This window comes from Schistocerca piceifrons, chromosome 1 (assembly GCF_021461385.2).
Source record: "Schistocerca piceifrons isolate TAMUIC-IGC-003096 chromosome 1, iqSchPice1.1, whole genome shotgun sequence".
Taxonomy (NCBI): domain Eukaryota; kingdom Metazoa; phylum Arthropoda; class Insecta; order Orthoptera; family Acrididae; genus Schistocerca; species Schistocerca piceifrons.
The window spans coordinates 986,679,356-986,702,907 of NC_060138.1; the positions used below are offsets into that span (position 1 = coordinate 986,679,356).

The 23,552-nt window shown below is 43.2% G+C and overlaps 1 protein-coding gene across 1 annotated transcript in view; it reads left to right on the top strand.

Annotated features, from left to right (window-relative positions):
• LOC124795014 (sodium leak channel NALCN) overlaps positions 1–23,552 on the top strand; it is a 402,332-nt gene that overhangs the window by 95,145 nt on the left and 283,635 nt on the right. Inside the window, exon 5 of the mRNA XM_047258779.1 lies at positions 19–242. Within this exon, the coding sequence (XP_047114735.1) occupies positions 19–242 (224 nt within the window). The remainder of the gene's footprint in view (positions 1–18; positions 243–23,552) is intronic.

Below are 23,552 nucleotides of genomic sequence, written 5' to 3' on the forward strand. Positions count from 1 at the left end.
CTTTTCTTTCATTTAAAGGGTGAAGTTCCATACCTGAAGGACCATTGGTGTCAATTTGATGCCAGTATGGTATTCTTCCTCTGGGTGTCAGTAATTTTGCAAATGTTTGAGATGATAGGAATAGTGCCAAGATTCAGTTACCTTTCCATTCTGCGTGCACCGAGACCTCTAATTATGATTCGTTTCATCAGAGTGTTTTTGAAATTTTCTATGCCAAAATCAAGAATAAACCAAATATTCAAGTAAGTCTTTTCAGTTTGAGTCTCCTGGCATATATATAACAGAATAAACCAAATATTCAAGTAAGTCTTTTCAGTTTGAGTCTCCTGGCATGTATATAACAGATGAACAGTTAATTACTTTTGTAGGAATGTATACTACCCGTGCATTCTCAGAAGAGTCTCAAGGCATTGGCTGTAGGGAGTAGCTGAATCGGTAGCAATCAAATGACATTAAACAGTATTTATTGCTTTTTCATTGTTGCTAACATTATCTAACAGAGAAAACTGTGTTCAGGGCATCTGATTCTGTAAAACAATAAGTGCTATGTGGAGTTAATGATCACTGAAGTGTTGTGTTATAACTGAATTTAAACTAACTCAATTATTGATATGTTGAACTCATTAAACGTATGTTGTCTGCAAGCTGAAGTTGGAAGCAACCGTAAAGCATTCAATTCTGGGTGAAGTATTATTATTTTTATTCATTCAGTACTTCCATTGGCCAGCACATCTAAAGTGTTCATTGAGTGCTCATATAGTCATTAATTTGTCACCTGCAATTGTTTTTCAATTATGGGTGCTTCTCAGTTAGAAAAAATATGTTGTAACAATTGTTATGCCATAAAACAAATACATACAGAACTACCTTATACACTATGTGATCAAAACTATCCATACACCTCCAAAACATATGTTTTTCATATTAGGTGCGTTGTGCTGCCACCTACTGCCAGGTACTCCATGTCAGCAACCTCAGTAGTCATTAGACGTTGTGAGAGAGCAGAATGGGGCACTCTGTGGAACTCACGGACTTCAAACGTGGTCAGGTGATAGGGTGTCACTTGTGTCATATGTCTGTACATGAATTTTCACACTCCCATCCCTAGGTCCACTGTTTCTGAGGTGTTAGTGAAGGGACACGTACAGGCCAACCTCATCTGTTGACTGACTGAGACTGCCGACAGTTAAAGAGGGTCATAATGTGTGATAGGCCTACATCTATCCAGACCATCACACAGGAATTCCAAACTGCATCAGGATCCACTGCAAATACTACGACAGCTAGGTGGCAGGTGAAAAAACTTTGATTTCGTGGTCGAGCCACTGCTCATAAGTCACACATCACGACGATAAACGCCAAACAATGCCTCGCTTTTTGTAAGGAGCATAAACACTGGACAACTGAACAGTGGAAAAACATTGTGTGGAGTGACAAATCAAAGTACACTGTACACATTGTGATGATTTGATAGCAGAGTGTGGGTTTGGCGAATGCCCGGTGAACATCATCTGCCAGCAAGTGTAGTGCCAACAGTAAAATTCGGAGGCGGTTGTGTTGTGGTGGGGTCAACTTTTTCATGAAGGGCCCTTATTGTTTTGCGTGGCACTATCACAGCACAGGCCTACATTGATGTTTTAAGCAACTTCTTGATTGCCACTGTTGAAGAGCAATTTGGGGATGGCAGTTGCATCTTTCAACATGATCAAGCACCTGTTCATAATGCATGGCCTGTGGCGGAGTGATTACACAAGAATAACATCCCTGTAATGGACTAGCCTGCACAGAGTCCTGACCTGAATCCTATAGAAGACCTCTGGGATCTTTTGGAACGCTGACTTTGTGCCAGGCCTCACCAACTGACATCAATACCTCTCCTCTGTGCAGCACTCCTTGAAGAATAGGCTGCCATTCTACATCTACATCCATACTCCACAAGCCACCTGACGGTGTGTGGCGGAGGGCACCTTGAGTACCTCTATCGGTTCTCCCTTCTAGTCCAGTCTCGTATTGTTCGTGGAAAGAAGGATTGTCGGTATGCTTCTGTGTGGGCTCTAATCTGTCTGATTTTATCCTCATGGTCTCTGTGCGAGATATATGTTGGAGGGAGCAATATACTGCTTGACTCTTCGGCGAGGGTATGTTCTCGAAACTTTAACAAAAGCCCATACCGATCTACTGAGCGTCTCTCCTGGAGAGTCTTCCACTGGAGTTTATCTATCATCTCTGTAACGCTTTTGCGATTACTAAATGATCCTGTAACGAAGCGTGCTGCTCTCCATTGGATCTTCTCTATCTCTTCTATCAACCCTATCTGGTATGGATCCCACACTGCTGAGCAGTATTCAAGCAGTGGGCGAACAAGCATACTGTAACCTACTTCCTTTGTTTATGGATTGCATTTCCTTAGGATTCTTCCAATGAATCTCAGTCTGGCATCTGCTTTACCAACGATCAACTTTATATGATCATTCCATTTTAAATCACTCCTAATGCATAATCCCAGATAATTTATGGAATTAACTGCTTCCAGTTGTTGACCTGCTATTTTGTAGCTAAATGATAAGGGAACTATCTTTCTATGTATTCGCAGCACATTACACTTGTCTACATTGAGATTCAATTGCCATTGCCTGCACCATGCGTCAATTCACTGCAGGTCCTTCTGCATTTCAGTACAATTTTCCATCGTTACAACCTCTTGATACACCACAGCATCATCTGCAAAAAGCCTCAGTGAACTTCCGATGTCATCCACAAGGTCATTTATGTATATTGTGAATAGCAACGGTCCTATGACACTCCCCTGCGGCACACCTGAAATCACTCTTACTTCGGAAGACTTCTCTCCATTGAGAATGACATGCTGCGTTCTGTTATCTAGGAACTCTTCAATCCAATCACACAATTGGTCTGATAGTCCATATTCTCTTACTTTGTTCATTAAACGACTGTGGGGAACTGTATCGAACGCCTTGCGGAAGTCAAGAAACACGGCATCTACCTGTGAACCCATGTCTATGGCCCTCTGAGTCTCATGGACAAATAGCGTGAGCTGGGTTTCACACAACTGTCTTTTTCGAAACCCATGCTGATTCCTACAGAGTAGATTTCTAGTCTCCAGAAAAGTCATTATACTCGAACATAATACATGTTCCAAAATTCTACTGATAGATGTTAGAGATATAGGTCTATAGTTCTGCACATCTGTTTGACGTCCCTTCTTGAAAACGGGGATGACCTGTACCCTTTTCCAATCCTTTGGAACATTACACTCTTCTAGAGACCTACGGTACACCGCTGCAAGAAGGGGGCAAGTTCTTTCGCGTACTCTGTGTAAAATCAAACTGGTATCCCATCAGGTCCAGTGGCCTTTCCTCTTTTGAGCGATTTTAATTGTTTCTCTATCCCTCTGTCGTCTATTTTGATATCTACCATTTTGTCATCTGTGCGACAATCTAGAGAAGGAACTACAGTGCAGTCTTCCTCTGTGAAACAGCTTTGGAAAAAGACATTTAGTATTTCGGCCTTTAATCTGTCATCCACTGTTTCAGTACCAATTTGGTCACAGTGTGTCTGGACATTTTGTTTTGATCCACCTACCGCTTTGACATAAGACCAAAATTTCTTAGGATTTTCTGCCAAGTCACTACATAGAACTTTACTTTCGAATTCATTGAACGCCTCTCACATAGCCCTACTCACACTGCATTTTGCTTCGTGTAATTTTTGTTTGTCTGCAAGGCTTTGGCTATGTTTATGTTTGCTGTGAAGTTCCCTTTTCTTCCTCAGCAGATTTCTAACTCAGTTGTTTACCACGGTGGCTCTTTTCCATCTCTTACGATCTTGCTTGGCATGTACTCATCTAACGCATATTGTACGATGGTTTTGAACTTTGTCCACTGATCCTCAACACTATCTGTACTTGAGACAAAACTTTTGTGTTGAGCCGTCAGGTACTCTGTAATCTGCTTTTTGTCACTTTTGCTAAACAGAAAAATCTTCCTACCTTTTTTAATATTTCTATTTACGGCTGAAATCATCGATGCAGTAACCGCTTTATGATCACTGATTCCCTGTTCTGCATTAACTGTTTCAAATAGTTCGGGTCTGTTTATCACCAGAAGGTCTAATATGTTATCGCCATGAGTCGGTTCTCTGTTTAACTGCTCAAGGTAGTTTTCAGATAAAGCACTTAAAAAAAATTCACTGGATTCTTTGACCCTGCCACCCATTATGAACGTTTGAGTCTCCCAGTCTATATCCGGCAAATTAAAATATCCTCCCAGAACTATAACATGGTGGGGAAATCTACTCGAAATATTTTCCAAATTATCCTTCAGGTGCTCAGCCACCAGCACCTGATTGAACATATATCTGCGAGAGAGGAGGCTGTCATCAAGGCTAAGGGTGGGCCAACACCAAATTGAATTCCAGCATTACCAATGGAGGGTGCAATGAACTTGTATTGTAAGTCATTTTCAGTCAGGTGTCTGGATGCTTTTGATCACATAGTGTATATATGGAAGCATATTCCAACACATTTGAGTACAAAAAGAAACAAAACAAGGAACACAGAAAATAATTTTGCTTTTACATAATACATTTATTTTGCAGCAAATTAAAGGCCAAAATAAATAATTTATCTGGTGACCATTGTAGACGACAAAATGTTGAAACCATTTGTGCAGGTAGCTGACCATCTTCTGACTGAATGGTGGCAAATTTCTTGAATTTTTCTGTTTGTTCTAGGTACTTTGAAAAGAATACATTTAACATATATCCCCAGTATCAGCTACCAATGCACCAATGCCTACCGAAGATTATTAAATGTTGTAACTGCCAACTCCAAATCTTCTGATCTGTCAGGGGCCCTAATTGAGATGGTTGCCTTCACCAAAGCTCATGTCTCATCCTTCTGAGGTCAATGAGACACAAAGTTCAATTTGGTGGGATGTAACATAATGAAACATAATCTGATCCAGTCACTAATACCTGAACACCTTAGGAGTCTCTGTTGCTAAATACACTACCATTATCATAGGCCCTGACAGTGTGTGAAGATGGAACAGGCTTTAAGTGTGATTCTGTGACCTCAACCGACTAAACCTCGGGAAAAGGATTCATGGGTAAATTAGGTAATTAGATTAGATCTTTATTGGTCTAGGTAATCATGTAGTACACAAATTGACATTCTGATGTTTGACTTTGCTGACAGAGCACCAACCTCACCTCTGCTTGCAGTGTTTCATCACTATTAAAGTGAAGTCATAGAACGTGGTCTTTAAATTTTGCAAACAGATGAAAATCAGATGGGGCCTTGTCGTGACTCTGAGGAGGATGACTGATGAAAGTGAACCCAAGGTGCCAGATTGTTGCAGATATCACAGTGCATGCATGTGGTATGGCATTGTTAAGCTAAAAAAGGGGGTACTCCATGTGTGGACAAACTCTTCAAACGAGTGCTTTCAGTTTTCTGAGGGTCTTGCGGTACCTTGCAAAGTTTATGGTGCCTTTAGGCATGAATTAGAAGTGCACTGCACCCTGAACATCCCAGAACTCTGTGAACATGGATTTGCCTGCTGGTGACATGCTCTTGAACTTTTTTGTCATCAGTGATCCTTTGTGGCAGAACTCCATTGATGTTCTCATGTTTTTGTGGTCTGTTTGGTGTCAGGAGTGAGCATTTGAGACATCTGGCATGCACACAGTTTTCTGTACCACAGTTCTGCAATACTGGACTGTACTAATCCTCAAGATATGCTGTACTTACCTGAGAGCTTTGTTATCCAACAATTTTCTTTGCTGAGTTCATCAAACCAATCCCAGTGGATGTCATTGGTTACTGTATTTGGTCATCTACTAAGAACTCTGTCACACATGTTAAAGCTAGCACCATCACCACCATTTCCTTCATTACAGTCATGAACAGCACAATGTCAACATCATTGACATTGATACAATCATACAATCATCACTGTACACAGCTTTCATTCTTCCATGCATTTCAATTGGAGGCACGTTTTCTGCAGTTAGAAACTCAATTACAGCATACTGTTTCTCATGCAGCAACATAGTTACACACAACCATGTTGCATGCTACAATTTGGAGCCTTCTAGTGACAGTGGGTTGAAACTTGTGTCAGTGAAGCAGGAAAGTCGACATAGTAATATGCATCACATGTCATACCTCAATCGATGTTAAGGACAGAATTAAAAATTCAGAGGTATCACTTTCTAGGCACGCCCTCATACAAGTGAGAAAAGAATATATCATGTAAAAGCAGAAAGAACACATACTGTAGAGGTAGATTTATATTTGCATTCCAGTAACATTTGCATGGTAGATCATTAAGGTACTTGGGGGCTAGTAACATCACCAAGTTAAAAACACAGATATTTAATGTACTACCTGAAGGAACTTGTGCAGGCTATAGAAGCAGTGATGAGTCAGACATGCCATAGCAGCTACTTGCACTTTGTCAAGTCATTTATTGATTTAATTTCTGGGATAAGCTTATTATAAATAGCTTTCCCATAATTCAGGGTTCCTTGTTTTATTTAGGCTGTTATTCACTGGCTCTATATGGATGTTTCCTTTTTGTCTAGTTTCGTGTGAAAATATTTTCAGTGTTTTGGAAGAGAGTGGAACTTCCCATTGCATGTAATAGAGGGTGAGTCAGGTGAAATAATACAATATTACATGAGCATTTTTTATGTCATTTATATAAACTATTTTACTTATTTTCTAACAAAAACGACTTGCATATAATATTACTGCCTGCAGGTTACTGTCATAACTCTAAATGAATGCTTAATATATTAGAATAAAAGAAAGTACACATTTTTATCCTAAGAGCAAAATAGATTTACATTTTATCATCATAATTTAAGTTAAAATACAAAATTTTATCTTTATGACATAAGTGAAAGTATCACATTTTTTCTTTTAAGAGAGTGTTTTTAACTAAGTGGTTTCCACTATTTTTACACTAAAGGATACTTTATAACTCTAAGAATTAATTCATTTTATAAAAAGTTTGACGTATGAGGAATGTCTTTAGTTTCTTTTCAAATATCTACATCTACATCTACATCCATACTCCGCAAGCCACCCGACGGTGTGTGGCGGAGGGTACCCTGAGTACCTCTATCGGTTCTCCCTTCTACTCCAGTCTTGTATTGTTCGTGGAAAGAAGGATTGTCGGTATGCTTCTGTGTGGGCTCTAATCTGTCTGATTTTATCCTCATGGTCTCTTCGCGATATACACGTAGGAGGGAGCAATATACTGCTTGACTCTTCGGTGAAGGTATGTTCTCGAAACTTTAACAAAAGCCCGTACCAAGCTACTGAGCATCTCTCCTGCAGAGTCTTCCACTGGAGTTTATCTATCATCTCCGTAACGCTTTCGCGATTACTAAATGATCCTGTAACGAAGCGCGCTGCTCTCCGTTGGATCTTCTCTATCTCTTCTATCAACCCTATCTGGTATGGATCCCACACTGCTGAGCAGTATTCAAGCAGTGGGCGAACAAGCGTACTGTAACCTACTTCCTTTGTTTACGGATTGCATTTCCTTAGGATTCTTCCAATGATTCTCAGTCTGGCATCTGCTTTACCGATAATCAACTTTATATGATCATTCCATTTTAAATCACTCCTAATGCGTACTCCCAGATAATTTATGGAATTAACTGCTTCCAGTTGCTGACCTGCTATTTTGTAGCTAAATGATAAGGGAACTATCTTTCTTGCCGTTCCCTGCACCATGCGTCAATTCGCTGCAGATCCTCCTGCATTTCACTACAATTTTCCGTTGTTACAACCTCTCGATACACCATAGCATCATCTGCAAAAAGCCTCAGTGAACTTCCGATGTCATCCACAAGGTCATTTATGTATATTGTGAATAGCAACGGTCCTATGACACTCCCCTGCGGCACACCTGAAATCACTCTTACTTCGGAAGACTTCTCTCTACTGAGAATGACATGCTATGTTCTGTTATCTAGGAACTCTTCAATCCAATCACACAATTGGTCTGATAGTCCATATGCTCTTACTTTGTTCATTAAACGACTGTGGGGAACTGTATCGAACGCCTTGCGGAAGTCAAGAAACACGGCGTCTACCTGTGAACCCGTGTCTGTGGCCCTCTGAGTCTCGTGTACGAATAGAGTGAGCTGGGTTTCACATGACCGTCTTTTTCGAAACCCATGCTGATTCCTACAGAGTAGATTTCTAGTCTCCAGAAAAGTCATTATACTCGAACATAATACTTGTTCCAAAATTCTACAACTGATCGACGTTAGAGATATAGGTCTATAGTTCTGCACATCTGTCTGACGTCCCTTCTTGAAAACGGGGATGACCTGTGCCCTTTTCCAATCCTTTGGAACGTTACGCTCTTCTAGAGATCTACGGTACACTGCTGCAAGAAGGAGGGCAAGTTCCTTCGCATACTCTGTGTAAAATCGAACTGGTATCCCATCAGGTCCAGCAGCCTTTCCTCTTTTGAGCGATTTTAATTGTTTCTCTATCCCTCTGTCGTCTATTTTGATATCTACCATTTTGTCATCTGTGTGACAATCTAGAGAAGGAACTACACATTCTTCCTCTGTGAAACAGCTTTGGAAAAAGACATTTAGCATTTCGGCCTTTAGTCTGTCATCCACTGTTTCAGTACCAATTTGGTCACAGAGTGTCTGGACATTTTGTTTTGATCCACCTACCGCTTTGACATAAGACCAAAATTTCATGGGAATACCTGTATATTATTAATTTCCTTTTTTATTGCAATCAGAAGCGTATTTATACCTGACTCAGTAAGTCCCTAGTGTACTTTCATGAGAGTTCAGAGCCTTGGTGGAAATTTTTCACCTGTCTTGTGTTACAGTTCACACTGTAACACAAGACAGGTTACACTTTATCAGAAATAAATACCTATTGTTGACTAAAAACATCATCAGTGTCTATATACGAGGGTCACTCCTAAAGAAATGCACACTATTTTTTTAAAAAATCCATCTTTTATTCTACATGTTTGAAAGTTTTACAGTGTGTAGATACATCCTTTAGGAACAATATTTTCATTTCTCCACATAATTTCGATCCCTCTGAACTGCCTTACGCCATCTTGGAACCAGCGCCTATATACCAGCGCAGTAAAATTCTGGACCAACCTGTTGGAGCCACTGTTTGGCAGCGTGCACGAGGGAGTCATCATCTTCAAACCTTGTTCCATGAAGAGACTCTTTCAGTTTCCCAAAGAGATTATGGTCACATGGAGCCAGGTCAGGGCTGTAAGTCAGGTGTTTCAGTGTTGTCCATCCGAGTTTTGTGATCGCTTCCATGGTTTTTTGGTTTACATGTGGCAACAGCAAAACATCCTACTTTTGCCGATGTGCTCGAACACAACTCAGTCGAGCTTGAAGTTTCTTCAGTGTCATCACATATTCATCAGAATTGATGGTACTACCACTTGGCATGATGTCCACAAGCAAGAGTCCTTCGGAATCGAAAAACACCGTAGCCATAACTTTTCCAGTAGAAGGTGTGGTTTTGATTTCCCGCCCCCCCCCCCCCCGGCCCCCCCCCCCCCCCCCCGGCCCCCCCCCCCCCCCCCTCTGGGTGAGTTTGCATGATACCACTCCATTGATTGCCTCTTCATCTCTGGTGAAAAATGATGGAGCCATGTTTCATCACCTGTCACAATTCTTCCAAGAAATTCATCTCCACCATTCTCGTACTGTTCCAAAAGTTCGCTGCATACTGTTTTTCTTGTTTCTTTGTGAGCCACTGTCAACATCCTGGGAACCCACCTGGCACAAACCTTTTTTAACACGAGCACTTTCAGTATTCTGCAAACACTTCCTTTCCCTATCCCAACGTAGCGTGACAATCGTGCACTGTGATGCGTCTGTCAGTAGTCACCAATTCATTAACTCTTTGCACATTGTCTGGAGTGTGTGCAGCATGAGGCCTGCCACTGCGAGGACAATCCTCGATATTGCCATGCCCACTTTCATCACGTAACCTGCTTGCCCACCAACTAACTGTAGTGCGATCGACAGCAGCATCTCTATACACTTTTTTCAACCTATTGCGGATGTTTCCCACTGTCTCGTTTTCACAGCACAGGAATTCTATGACAGCACATTGCTTCTGACGAACGTCAAGTGTAGCAGCCATCTTGAAGACATGCTATGACGGCGCCACTCACGGGAACAGGTTGACCTAAGTTTGAAAACAAGCAGGAAGGATGTATCTACACACTGTAAAACTTTCACACATGCAGAATGAAAACTATATTTTTACAAAAATAGTGTGCATTTCTTTTGGAGTGACCCTCGTGTATTGACCTGCAGTAGGAAATATCCTGAGAGGCTTGAAGAGACCACTGCAGGAAATTCTGTTACAGATCCCACATATTAATCTCACTGCTTGTTTTTGAAACTTGAAAACTTTTGCAACCCCTGCAGCATTTGCTCAGATGATTATACCATAGGAGAGTATAGAATGTAAATACAAAAAATATGACAACAGCATTATTGCTCTGTTGGAAAGGTGAGAAATGGTGCTTTGTGCAAGTATTGCTGAGCTAAATTTCTTGACCAGCTGATTGTTTGGTCTTTCCAAATTCACTGACTGTCCATCTGGTGGGTAACTAAGAATTTTCTATTAGGTTTAATTAGTTTTCTGATTGTTGCTATCCATTTCATGAACTTGAAGTTTTGTATTTTGACTGCATAATATCAGATTTTGAAAAAAATTTAGGATTAGAATATGACTGTCCATCTGGTGGGACTGATGTAAATCATTTGTGTACTTCATTAGTGACTGTCAGCTTTGTATCCTTCATTGTGGCATTTGGTACCAGCAAACATGATTATTTTTGCTCTGTTATTAATTGTAATTGGTAGATCATTAATGCAGATCAAGAAAATCAGTGGCCTCAGAATTACAGCCTGTGGGACTCCATCTCTTACATTTCTCCAGTCAGATTTTATTGTTACACTTGCCTCTGAGGGAATATGGTATAGTTGTAGGTAAACAACTAGAATTCTCTCATATACAGATTTATTCACACTTAGCGTCTACACAGATACAAGTCCGGAGGCTAACTGCCGTTAGCGTCCAACATGCTCTCCAAAGCCCTCTCCTCGAAGATAGCACACTTACGCGCAGAACAACTATCGATTTTTATGGCGCTCTACGCCACATAGCCCCCCCCCCCCCCCTCCCCGCGCAGTATGGAGTACGTCCCTGTGAATGGGGGGGGTGAGAAGTTAGGAAGGTAACGCACAGTTCTTCTGCATCAGGCGGAAGCGGTCGACTGGTAGGAGACCAGGGGGTGAAGCCCGGTACGTCAATGGTAAAGTCAGCAAGCGACGCCGGCGGCTGAAGACGACGTCCCGTCCTGGAGTGACGGTGTAGCACTTCGTCAGCTGGCAGGCGGAGAATCACCTTGCCAGAAGGCCTAACAAAGGCACGCAAATTGCCACACGCAGCACTTCTGCTCAATTTAAAGCGGCGCACCACACGAGATTCTGCACTTCCTTCCTCAATATTGTCACACGCGAGTACCACACACACTGTATCGCCATCTACGACAACAGATAATTTATGTATGTCATCAGGGTGCACATGTGTTGTGAATTCTTGGATGGCACCTGTACGAGCAATGGTAGGGAGGCAGGGAGGTGTGGGAAAGCCATGGCAGGGGGAAGCATCTGCTAAGAGGGGGGTGGCAGGTGCACTAGACTGTGCAGGAGACAACCTCGGGCGATCAGCTGACAGATGAGGGAGCGTGACCGAAGGCAACGAGGAGCCAGCGTGGATTGAACGGCGTGACAAAGAGCTGTCACACGAAGATGGTAACACAATGGTAGAATCCGACTGCGAGGGCTGTGAGGAGCGAAGCCCCGAAAAGATTGGCCACTTGAATTAGATGAACACGGAGAAGGAGCAGTGCTCGGCAGAGAAACACGCTGTGGAAAATCAATACCCAAATGCATGGTGTGGGAAGATGGATGGCCGCTCGAAGCAGGAGTGGGAGAAATAGGGGCAGAATCAGGGAGGTTCACCTGAGGCTCAATGAAAGCTGGTTTCACTCGGTTGAGTGAGACCGTGGTTACAGAGTCTTTTATGAGGAGATCCATGTTATTCTCAGAGTGTTTGACGACCTTGTAAGGACCTGTGTAGGGCGACTGAAGTGGGGCTTTGACTGAATCGTCTCTGAGAAACACGTACTCACAAGAATCTAGCGTGCGCGGTACGTACGCGCGCGGAGGTGTATGAGCAGCCGGAGGTGGCGACTGAATTTTGCTGCAGTGCAAGCGCACCCGCTCGAGAAGTGAAGGGAGTTCAGAGGGCCGTGGAAGTGGGGTCAGAGTGACTAATTCTCTAGGCAAAACCAGAGGTTGGCCATACACAAACTCAGCTACGGAACCCTTGAGGTCTTCCTTGAAAGTCGCACGAAGGCCAAGAAGCACGAAGGGCAGTGCCTCTGTCCATAGTGAGTCATGGCAACGCAGGGCAGACTTTAAGGTACGATGCCATCGCTCGACAAGCCCATTGCTTTGGGGGTGGTATGCAGAAGTATGAATTTTGACAATACCACACATTTTACATAAGTCAGAGAAAACTGAAGACTCGAATTGTCGCCCCTGGTCAGTGGTGAGGTAAACAGGTGAGCCAAATCTAGAGATCCACGAATCTAAGAATGCTCGACTTACTGTCTCTGAGGTAATGTTCGGAATAGGCACAGCCTCAGCCCACCGAGTCATCCTGTCAATAGCTGTAAACAAGTAACGGAAACCCTCGGAGGGGGGCAAAGGGCCTACGAGGTCGACATGAACATGGTGAAACCAGCCTGGCGGTTGGGCAAAACAGCCAAGGGGTGGAGAAGTGTGCCTGGAAACTTTGTTCTGTTGACACACCATGCATGCCCTTGCCCAAGACTGACAATCACGGCGCATGTCTCTCCAGACAAACCGTTCAGTTACCAGACGGGTGGAAGCTTTGACACCGGGGTGTGCTAATGAATGTAGTTTGTCAAAGACCTGGTATTGAAGGGGCTTAGGAATGAATGGCCGCAACTTACCAGTCGATTCATCACACCACACTAAGTCAGATATGCCAGGGAAAGTAGAGCATACCGGTTGGAGAGAGGAGCTGTGGTCTGAAATTAACTGCATGGTATCGGGGTCTGCCCCCATGAACCATGGACCTTGCCATTGGTGGGGAGGCTTGCGTGCCTCAGCAATACAGATGGCTGTACCGTAGGTGCAACCACAACGGAGGGGTATCTGTTGAGAGGCCAGACAAACATGTGGTTCCTGAAGAGGGGAAGCAGCCTTTTCAGTAGTTGCAGGGGCAACAGTCTGGGTGATTGACTGATCTGGCCTTGTAACATTAACCAAAACGGCCTTGCTGTTGTGGTACTGTGAACGGCTGAAAGCAAGGGGAAACTACAGCCGTAATTTTTCCCGAGGACGTGCAGCTTTACTGTATGATTAAATGATGATGGCGTCCTCTCGGGTAAAATATTCCGGAGGTAAAACAATCCCCTATTCGGATCTCCGGGCGGGGACTACTCAAGAGGACGTCGTTATCAGGAGAAAGAAAAGTGGCGTTCTACGGATCGGAGCGTGGAATGTCAGATCCCTTAATCGGGCAGGTAGGTTAGAAAATTTAAAAACGGAAATGGATAGGTTAAAGTTAGACATAGTGGGAATTAGTGAAGTTCGGTGGCAGGAGGAACAAGACTTTTGGTCAGGTGATTACAGGGTTATAAATACAAAATCAAATAGAGGTAATGCAGGGGTAGGTTTAATAATGAATAAAAAAATAGGAGTGCGGGTTAGCTACTACAAACAGCATAGTGAACGCATTATTGTGGCCAAGATAGACACAAATCCCATGCCTACTACAGTAGTACAAGTTTATATGCCAACTAGCTCTACAGATGATGAGGAAATTGATGAAATGTATGACGAGATAAAAGAAATTATTCAGGTAGTGAAGGGAGACGAAAATTTAATAGTCATTGGTGACTGGAATTTGTCAGTAGGAAAAGGGAGAGAAGGAAACATAGTAGGTGAGTATGGATTTGGGGGAAGAAATGAAAGAGGAAGCCGCCGTGTAGAATTTTGCACAGACCATAACTTAATCATAGCTAACACTTGGTTCAAGAATCATAAAAGAAGGTTGTATACCTGGAAGAATCCTGGAGATATTAAAAGGTATCAGATAGATTATATAATGGTAAGACAGAGATTTAGGAACCAGGTTTTAAATTGTAAGACATTTCCAGGGGCAGATGTGGATTCTGACCACAATCTATTGGTTATGAACTGCAGATTGAAACTGAAGAAACTGAAAAAAGGTGGGAATTTAATGAGATGGGACCTGGATAAACTGAAAGAACCAGAGGTTGTAGAGAGTTTCAGGGAGAGCGTAAGGGAACAATTGACAGGAATGGGGGAAAGAAATACAGTAGAAGAAGAATAGGTAGCTCTGAGGGATGAAGTAGTGAAGGCAGCAGAGGATCAAGTAGGTAAAAAGACGAGGGCTAATAGAAATCCTTGGGTAACAGAAGAAATATTGAATTTAATTGATGAAAGGAGAAAATATAAAAATGCAGTGAATGAAGCAGGCAAAAAGGAATACAAACGTCTCAAAAATGAGATCGACAGGAAGTGCAAAATGGCTAAGCAGGGATGGCTAGAGGACAAATGTAAGGATGTAGAGGCTTGTCTCACTAGGGGTAAGATAGATACTGCCTACAGGAAAATTAGAGAGACCTTTGGAGAGAAGAGAACCACTTGTATGAACATCAAGAGCTCAGATGGCAACCCAGTTCTAAGCAAAGAAGGGAAGGCAGAATGGTGGAAGGAGTATATAGAGGGATTATACAAGGGCGGTGTACTTGAGGACAATATTATGGAAATGGAAGAGGATGTAGATGAAGATGAAATGGGAGATATGATACTGCATGAAGAGTTTGACAGAGCACTGAAAGACCTGAGTCGAAACAAGGCCCCGGGAGTAACAACATTCCATTAGAACTACTGGTGGCCTTGGGAGAGCCAGTCATGACCAAACTCTACCATCTGGTGAGCAAGATGTATGAGACAGGCAAAATACCCTCAGACTTCAAGAAGAATATAGTAATTCCAATCCCAAAGAAAGCAGGTGTTGACAGATGTGAAAATTACCGAACTATCAGTTTAATAAGTCACAGCTGCAAAATACTAACGTGAATTCTTTACAGACGAATGGAAAAACTGGTAGAAGCGGACCTCGGGGAAGATCAGTTTGGATTCCGTAGAAATGTTGGAACACGTGTGGCAATACTAACCTTACGACTTATCTTGGAAGAAAGATTAAGAAAAGGCAAACCTACGTTTCTAGCATTTGTAGATTTAGAGAAAGCTTTTGACAATGTTAACTGGAATACTCTCTTTCAAATTCTGAAGGTGGCAGGGGTAAAATACAGGGAGCGAAAGGCTATTTACAATTTGTACGGAAACCAGATGGCAGTTATAAGAGTCGAGGGGCATGAAAGGGAAGCAGTGGTTGGGAAGGGAGTGAGACAGGGTTGTAGCCTCTCCCCGATGTTATTCAATCTGTATATTGAGCAAGCAGTAAAGGAAACAAAAGAAAAATTTGGAGTAGGTATTAAAATTCATGGAGAAGAAATAAAAACTTTGAGGTTCGCCGATGACATTGTAATTCTGTCAGAGACAGCAAAGGACTTGGAAGAACAGTTGAACGGAATGGACAGTGTCTTGAAAGGAGGATATAAGATGAACATCAACAAAAGCAAAATGAGGATTATGGAATGTAGTCAAATTAAATCGGGTGATGCTGATGGAATTAGATTAGGAAATGAGACACTTAAAGTAGTAAAGGAGTTTTGCTATTTGGGGAGCAAAATAACTGATGATGGTCGAAGTAGAGAGGATATGAAATTTAGACTGGCAATGGCAAGGAAATCGATTCTGAAGAAGAGAAATTTGTTAACATCCGAGTATAGATTTAAGTGTCACGAAGTCGTTTCTGAAAGTATTTGTATGGAGTGTAGCCATGTATGGAAGTGAAACATGGACGATAACTAGTTTGGACAAGAAGAGAATAGAAGCTTTCGAAATGTGGTGCTACAGAAGAATGCTGAAGATAAGGTGGGTAGATCACGTAACTATTGAGGAGGTATTGAATAGGATTGGGGAGAAGAGAAGTTTGTGGCACAACTTGACTAGAAGAAGGGATCGGCTGGCAGGACACGTTTGAGGCACCAAGGGATCACCAATTTAGTATTGGAGGGCAGCGTGGAGGGTAAAAATCGTAGAGGGAGACCAAGAGATGAATACACTAAGCAGATTCAGAAGGATGTAGGTTGCAGTAGGTACTGGGAGATGAAGAAGCTTGCTCAGGATAGAGTAGCATGGAGAGCTGCATCAAACCAGTCTCAGGACTGAAGACCACAACAACAACAACATCGGGGTCTGCCGATTGCAACCGAGGTAGCTCCGTTAAGTCAATTAGCGTTGTGACAGCACCAACACGTGAGAGAAAATCAGCGACGACATTGTCCGCTCCTTGGATGTAGCGAATGTCATTAGTAAATTGCAAGATGTAATCGATGTGACGATAGCGTCGTGGGGGCGGATCAGCCGCAGGATTTTTTATGGCAGGAACCAACGGCTTGTGGTCAGTGAGCACATAGAAATCTCGTCCCTCAACATCAGTTCTGAAGTGTCTTATGGCCTCGTAAACTGCAAGTAATTCTCTGTCGAATGCTGAGTATTTCTCTTGCGCGTTGTTTAGCTTTTTTGAGAAAAACTGCAGGGGGGTCGTAACATCGTTGTATGTCTGACTCAGTACTGCGCCGATAGCATTGTCACTAGCGTCAGTAGTGATAAACATTGTGACGTCCGCCCGTGGGTGAGCAATAGTGACAGCGGAGGCCAACAGCTGTTTGAGTTCATTAAATGCCTTGTCCATGTCTGGTGTCCATAGTACCTGCCGGGTGCCAGAAGTTTGTGGGCCAGCGAGAGCATCTGTGAGAGGAGCCTGCACTGCAGAAGCGGCTGGCAAATGTTTCCGGTAATAATTAACTGTTTCGATGAACCTGCGTAATTCCCTATAGGTCTGAGGGCGTAGCATCTCGAGAACAGGCTTGATCTTGTCCTGTGGTGGTGTCAGACCGTCCGATGACACAACATAACTTAGGAATGTGGCGGATGACTGGTGCAATTGAGTCTTTTTATTGTTCAGTTCAATACCAGCGGCTGCTAAAATATCTGTCACGACTTGAACACGCTCCTCACTCTGTTCTAAAGTAGAAGCAAAAACCAATATGTCATCCATATATACAAAACAAAAGTCTAGATGGGATAAAGTTTGAGTGATGAAACGCTGCCACATTTGGGGGGCATTTTACTACCCAAACGGCATAAATTTGTATTGGAACAGCCCAAAGGGAATGGTTATGGCAGTGTTTTCAATGTCCTCTGGAGCCATAGGAATCTGATGAAATGCGTGCTTACAGTCCAAAACAGAGAAGTACTTTGCACCTGCGAGGGCGTGATTGAAGTCTGCGATGTGTGGGACCGGATATTTATCAATGATGGTGCGGGCATTTAAATGCCTATAGTCTCCGACCATACGCCAAGTACCGTCTTTCGTTTGGTCAAACAGGATAGGACTAGCCCAGCAACCGGAAGAAGGTTCAATTATTCCCTTTTGTAACAGATCGTCCAATTGTTCTTTTGCAATTTTCATAAATTCCGGCTTGAGGCGGCGTGGACGTTGCGATATGGGCGGCCCATCGGTTAGACGTAACCAATGAACTGTGCCGTTAGTGACTACTGCAATACGTGGCGCGGCACGATAGTCAGATGCCCGTGAAGCGGAGCAGGCAGTGGCGGATGGGCCAAGCTGTGGCGCTGAGGGCACGGAAGTACAGGTGTGCCACCCGCTCGTAGGCTGCGTAAAGGCCGCACACGTGTTAACATGGGCGAGGTTGGTACACTGGTTCTTGGTAGTGGGCCGTGCCACTACAAGCGCTGTAGGCATGAGTGGGCGTGGCCGGACAGCAGATGGCCGTAGTTCATTGCCACGAGCTTGGCAGGTTAATTGTCCATTCGGAACGCAAGGAGCATGAGCACTCGGGCATACCCTATCATTACAAAAGGGGGTGCTGACACAGTTTACAGAGTTCACAACATTGTCGTTAACGTGCACGGGCCCGGGAACATCAGATTGGCACGGACTGACCTTGTCTGTAGCCGACGAGTCGTCTGCTTGTAGTGCCGCGAGGTGTCGTTGTGTGGAGGCCAACTCGTGGTGTATGTCATGGAGATGCAGCAGCATTTCCATACGTTCCATCCGCAACTTAGAAGACTTGGCGCACTCCACTAGCCACTTGTTTGTCCAAGATTGCAGCTCCAAGGATAGGTTTACACACTTCTTAGCACAGCACACATGTTTGGTGTTAGCCGAACTGTCACTCGGCGAAGCGAAAGGAATATGTTTGTTAAGGGAGGGGTAAAACACAGTATTTTGCACAAAATCTAGTGACAACTGATAGTGCTTGAGGAAATCAACTCCGAGAATAGGTTCTTCAATTGTTGACACTAGAAACGTCCACTCCAGCTTGCACTCGGGCAAAAGTTTCACTGTATACAAAGTGGAACCCGAACACTGTGGGGTAGACAAGTTCACTGCACGAAGTACTGTTTTGTGTGGTTGCACTTTATTGGTTGCTAGGCGAACCGGCAGCAAAGAGACGTCTGCACCAGTGTCTACCAGAAAACATACACCTGATCGTAAATCGCGAACATAGACTCGACCACACTTACTGTTATTGTCCAAAACGGAGTGCAACGTGGGATGGTGCCCGTTGTTTACATCGCAGGAGGTGGCACCATAGCCTACCTGTGGTTGTAGTTTGGGTGAGAACACGGTGACTGGCATTTGTGAGCTTGCTCCCCGAATCTCGTGTGGAAGAAACAGTAAGGTTGGGCGGGCCTGTGCTCTTGTGGGTAGTTGCTAGGTGACGGAGTATGTGCCCCAGAGTCTTCCACAGAGGCCGATGCACTGTCGTTGCGAGGAGTTGAAGGTGCAGGCAGGGCGGCTAGTTTAAAAAACTTGTTATCAGCAGCACCAGACAAGGGCGTGGCGTCAGAAAGCATCTTAGTGCGGTCACGTCCAGAATGCAGTGCACGGAGCTCACGTTGCCTGGCGGAGTATGCTCTGTCGGCGGCGCGTAAACGTTCCTTTACTGGCCTATCTTCATACGCAGAGATTGCAGTCTGGACAGGCAGAGGCAGCTTTTCAGTCCAGATATCTGCGAGCGTGTCATCAGGCATAAATTGCTCATCGACGAGAAGATGGATGCACCGCCACAGCTGGGACGGAGACCTGTCGCCGAGACGCTCTTCGTAGATGAGCTGTCGCACATTTTCTCTCCTGGTTTTAGAGACGCACTCCAGTATCGTTTGTTTCGCCACAGCATACTTCCCTGCTAGGGGGGGTGCTTTGACCAGATCATAAATTAAATCAACGCGGTCGTGAAGATGGTTCATGAGGCAGGCGAAGCGTGCGTCGTCGTCCAAAGCGCAGACATTGAATGTTTGCTCAACCAGATTAAACCAGAACTCCGGGTGAGCGGGTTTGAAGTGTGGTAATTTCAGCAGATTCGGCACTGCAGTCACTGCGGAGGTGCGCCTATTACTTCGGACGGAAGTAGAGCATGCAGAAGATTGCGAGTTTGAACTATTGGCGTCCCGTAATGCGGGAATCACGAAATTCACTTGACGCCGGGGGGGGGGGGGGGGGGGGGGGGGGGGGCGGCTGAGAAGCGGCGGACGCTCAAACGGTGTGAGGCTCATAGTCGAAATGTGCATTCTCATTGATGTGATAGCTCGGAGAGAAGCCGCAAGTGCTTAAGTACGCCGGTGGATGTCCGTTATGCACACAGTATTCACTCAACCATGGGTGGTGGGGCTGGTTGTAGATGTCGGAGTAATTACTGTCCAGCACAGAATTGTTGACTTGATTAGAAGCAACACAAGGATCCCACACACGTCCACTAGGATGCACACTCGGTGTGATATTTGCTGTTTGGCGAGCATTGAACACCTGTTGACTAGCCGGCGCGGAAGGATACACACGTGGCGGGAACTGATTCGAGTTTGAATTTACTACTGGATTTTCCAAAGTAGCAAAACCTTGCTCGACGCCACGAAATGTATTGAATTGTGTGTTCGACACAGGAGTAGAAATGTTCCGACCAACACTCTGTGGAGAGCACGTGGGAAGATCCAGGCTAACAAAGCGAGAGTCCACGTCTGTTGGCGGTTAGAAGAAACTGGCGGCACTCGATGAATTCCACTGCACGTTCTGGCTGAAGGATTCCGAAGATTCTTGCGGCATGTCCACTATGACGGCAGGAGTGCTGGAGAGATGTTGCTGGAATCTGGGCGGCGGTGAATGCTGAAAGGCCATTGTCTGGAGCTGAACAAAGGCCCTCGCGATTGGGGAGAAACCCGACGCGGTAGGCGCGTAAATAACCTTCAGGCGGTAACTCGGACGCATATTACACAAAAACGGGGTCACCAGTGAGGGAATATGGTATAGTTGTAGGTAAACAACTAGAATTCTCTCATATACAGATTTATTCACACATAGCGTCTACACAGATACAAGTCCGGAGGCTAACTGCCGTTAGCGTCCAACATGCTCTCCAAAGCCCTCTCCTCGAAGATAGCACACTTACGCACAGAACAACTATCGATTTTTATGGCGCTCTACGCCACACCTCCATTAGGACTCTCTTTGTTTCCTGTTGTGTAGAGAAGATTCTAGCCAAGCCAAAGATTTGTTCTTCATGCTATAGTGTGGAAACCTTTTTAACAGTGTGTTATGATCTGCACAGTCAAATGCCTTAGCAAGATCACAAAAGATACCGATTTCTTCTGAAAGTCAGTTCAACTAGAATTTCATCTGTTAGGCTTTCTCTGTGGAGAATCTACTATGAAAGCTGAACTGTCTAGTTGCAGTAAGCCATTACATGTAGTGTGGCCATAAATCCTATCACACACTATTCTTTCAATACCTTTGAGATCTGGCAGCAGAGAGATGGGCTGATAATTGAATATTATGTTCTTCACTCACTTTTGTGGATTGGCATCACTGTCACATGTTTTAGTCTATTTGGAAATACCCCAGTTTTCAGTTTTTCTTCTTTGAGACCAGCACCATAATATATGTCAGATAGTGAAATGATTATTAGAAAGATGCATCAGGATAACTGTTTATAATAATTAATCTTGATTTATGACAGACTGTTTCAGCATATATCACCATTGTCAAGTATGTCTAGGATGATGTGACATCCATATTACGTTGTGGATGAACTGTCAATGCTTTGATTAGAAGTAAATTATTGAAATATATTGAAAATAATGCTTTAATTATAGTTTTACAGTAGTTTGACATCAGATCATTCTAGACATACTTATCAATGCCAAGAAATGCTGAAACAGTCTGTTGTTAATAAAGATTAATTATTATAAGCAGCTTTTCTGGTGCATCTTTCTAATAAGCCCAGTTTTCATCAAATGGTTACACAAATGGCACAATATATGACTGATTAAGTCTCCACATGATTTTAAACTCCCACTTGGTACACTGTCACCTACAGAGGACTGAGACTTTTTAGGCAATTTTGTGTTTTTTAAAATTTCTTTGGGAGTTATGTATTTGAAAGGGAACACTACATTTGTGATTTCCATGTGATTAAGTAGGTCTGTAGCTTCTGTAGGAGATTGCTTGTCATGGTTCCTCATTTTTCAGCTACAATGAGAAAAAATTTATCGAGATTTGAAGCTACAACATTTTGATTATTCAGGTCTGTACCATTATCAGAAGACTGTGGTAGCCCTGGTTGTCCTGATTTCCTTTTTCTATTTGTTTCACATTTTATGGTACTCCATATGGTTAGTGCTTTACTGTTTGACCTTATAAGTTTTTGTGCATAGTGCATGTGCTTGGCCTGTCTGATTACACAAGTTAGACTTTTATATTATTTTTTGTAAAGTAATTTCACAGCTAGATTTGTACTAGTCCTGTTTCATATATATATATATATATATATATATATATATATATATATATATATATATATATATATATATATATATATATATATATATATATAAAAATACAAAGATGAGGTGACTTACCGAACAAAAACGCTGGCAGGTCGATAGACACACAAACAAACACAAACATACACACAAAATTCAAGCTTTCGCAACAAATTGTTGCCTCATCAGGAAAGAGGGAAGGAGAGGGGAAGACGAAAGGAAGTGGGTTTTAAAGGAGAGGGTAAGGAGTCATTCCAATCCCGGGAGCGGAAAGACTTACCTTAGGGGGAAAAAAGGACAGGTATACACTCGCACACACGCACATATCCATCCACACATACAGACACAAGCAGACATATTTAAAGACAATGTTTGTGTTTGTTTGTGTGTCTATCGACCTGCCAGCGTTTTTGTTCGGTAAGTCACCTCATCTTTGTATTTATATATAATTTTTCCCACGTGGAATGTTTCCTTCCATTATATATACATATATATATATATATATATCATTATAATAGAAGGAAACATTCCACGTGGGAAAAATTATATATAAAAACAAAGATGAGGTGACTTACCGAACGAAAGCGCTGGCAGGTCGATAGACACACAAACAAACACAAACATACACGCAAAATTCAAGCTTTCGCAACAAACTGTTGCCTCATCAGGAAAGAGGAAAGGAGAGGGAAAGACGAAAGGAGTGGGTTTTAAGGGAGAGGGTAAGGAGTCATTCCAATCCCGGGAGCGGAAAGACTTACCTTAGGGGGAAAAAAGGACGGGTATACACTCACACACACATATCCATCCACACATACAGACACAAGCAGACATATTTAAAGACAAAGAGTCTAAACAAAGATGTTGTGTGACTTACCAAATGAAAGTGCTGGCAGGTCGACAGACACACAAACAAACACAAACATACACACAAAATTCAAGCTTTCGCAACAAACTGTTGCCTCATCAGGAAAGAGGGAAGGAGAGGGAAAGACGAAAGGATGTGGGTTTTAAGGGAGAGGGTAAGGAGTCATTCCAATCCCGGGAGCGGAAAGACTTACCTTAGGGGGAAAAAAGGATGTGTGGATGGATATGTGTGTGTGTGTGTGTGTGCGCGAGTGTATACCCGTCCTTTCTTCCCCCTAAGGTAAGTCTTTCTGCTCCCGGGATTGGAATGACTCCTTACCCTCTCCCTTAAAACCCACATCCTTTCGTCTTTCCCTCTCCTTCCCTCTTTCCTGATGAGGCAACAGTTTGTTGCGAAAGATTGAATTTTGTGTGTATGTTTGTGTTTGTTTGTGTGTCTGTCGACCTGCCAGCACTTTCATTTGGTAAGTCACATCATCTTTGTTTTTAGATATATTTTTTCTACATGGAATGTTTCCCTCTATTAT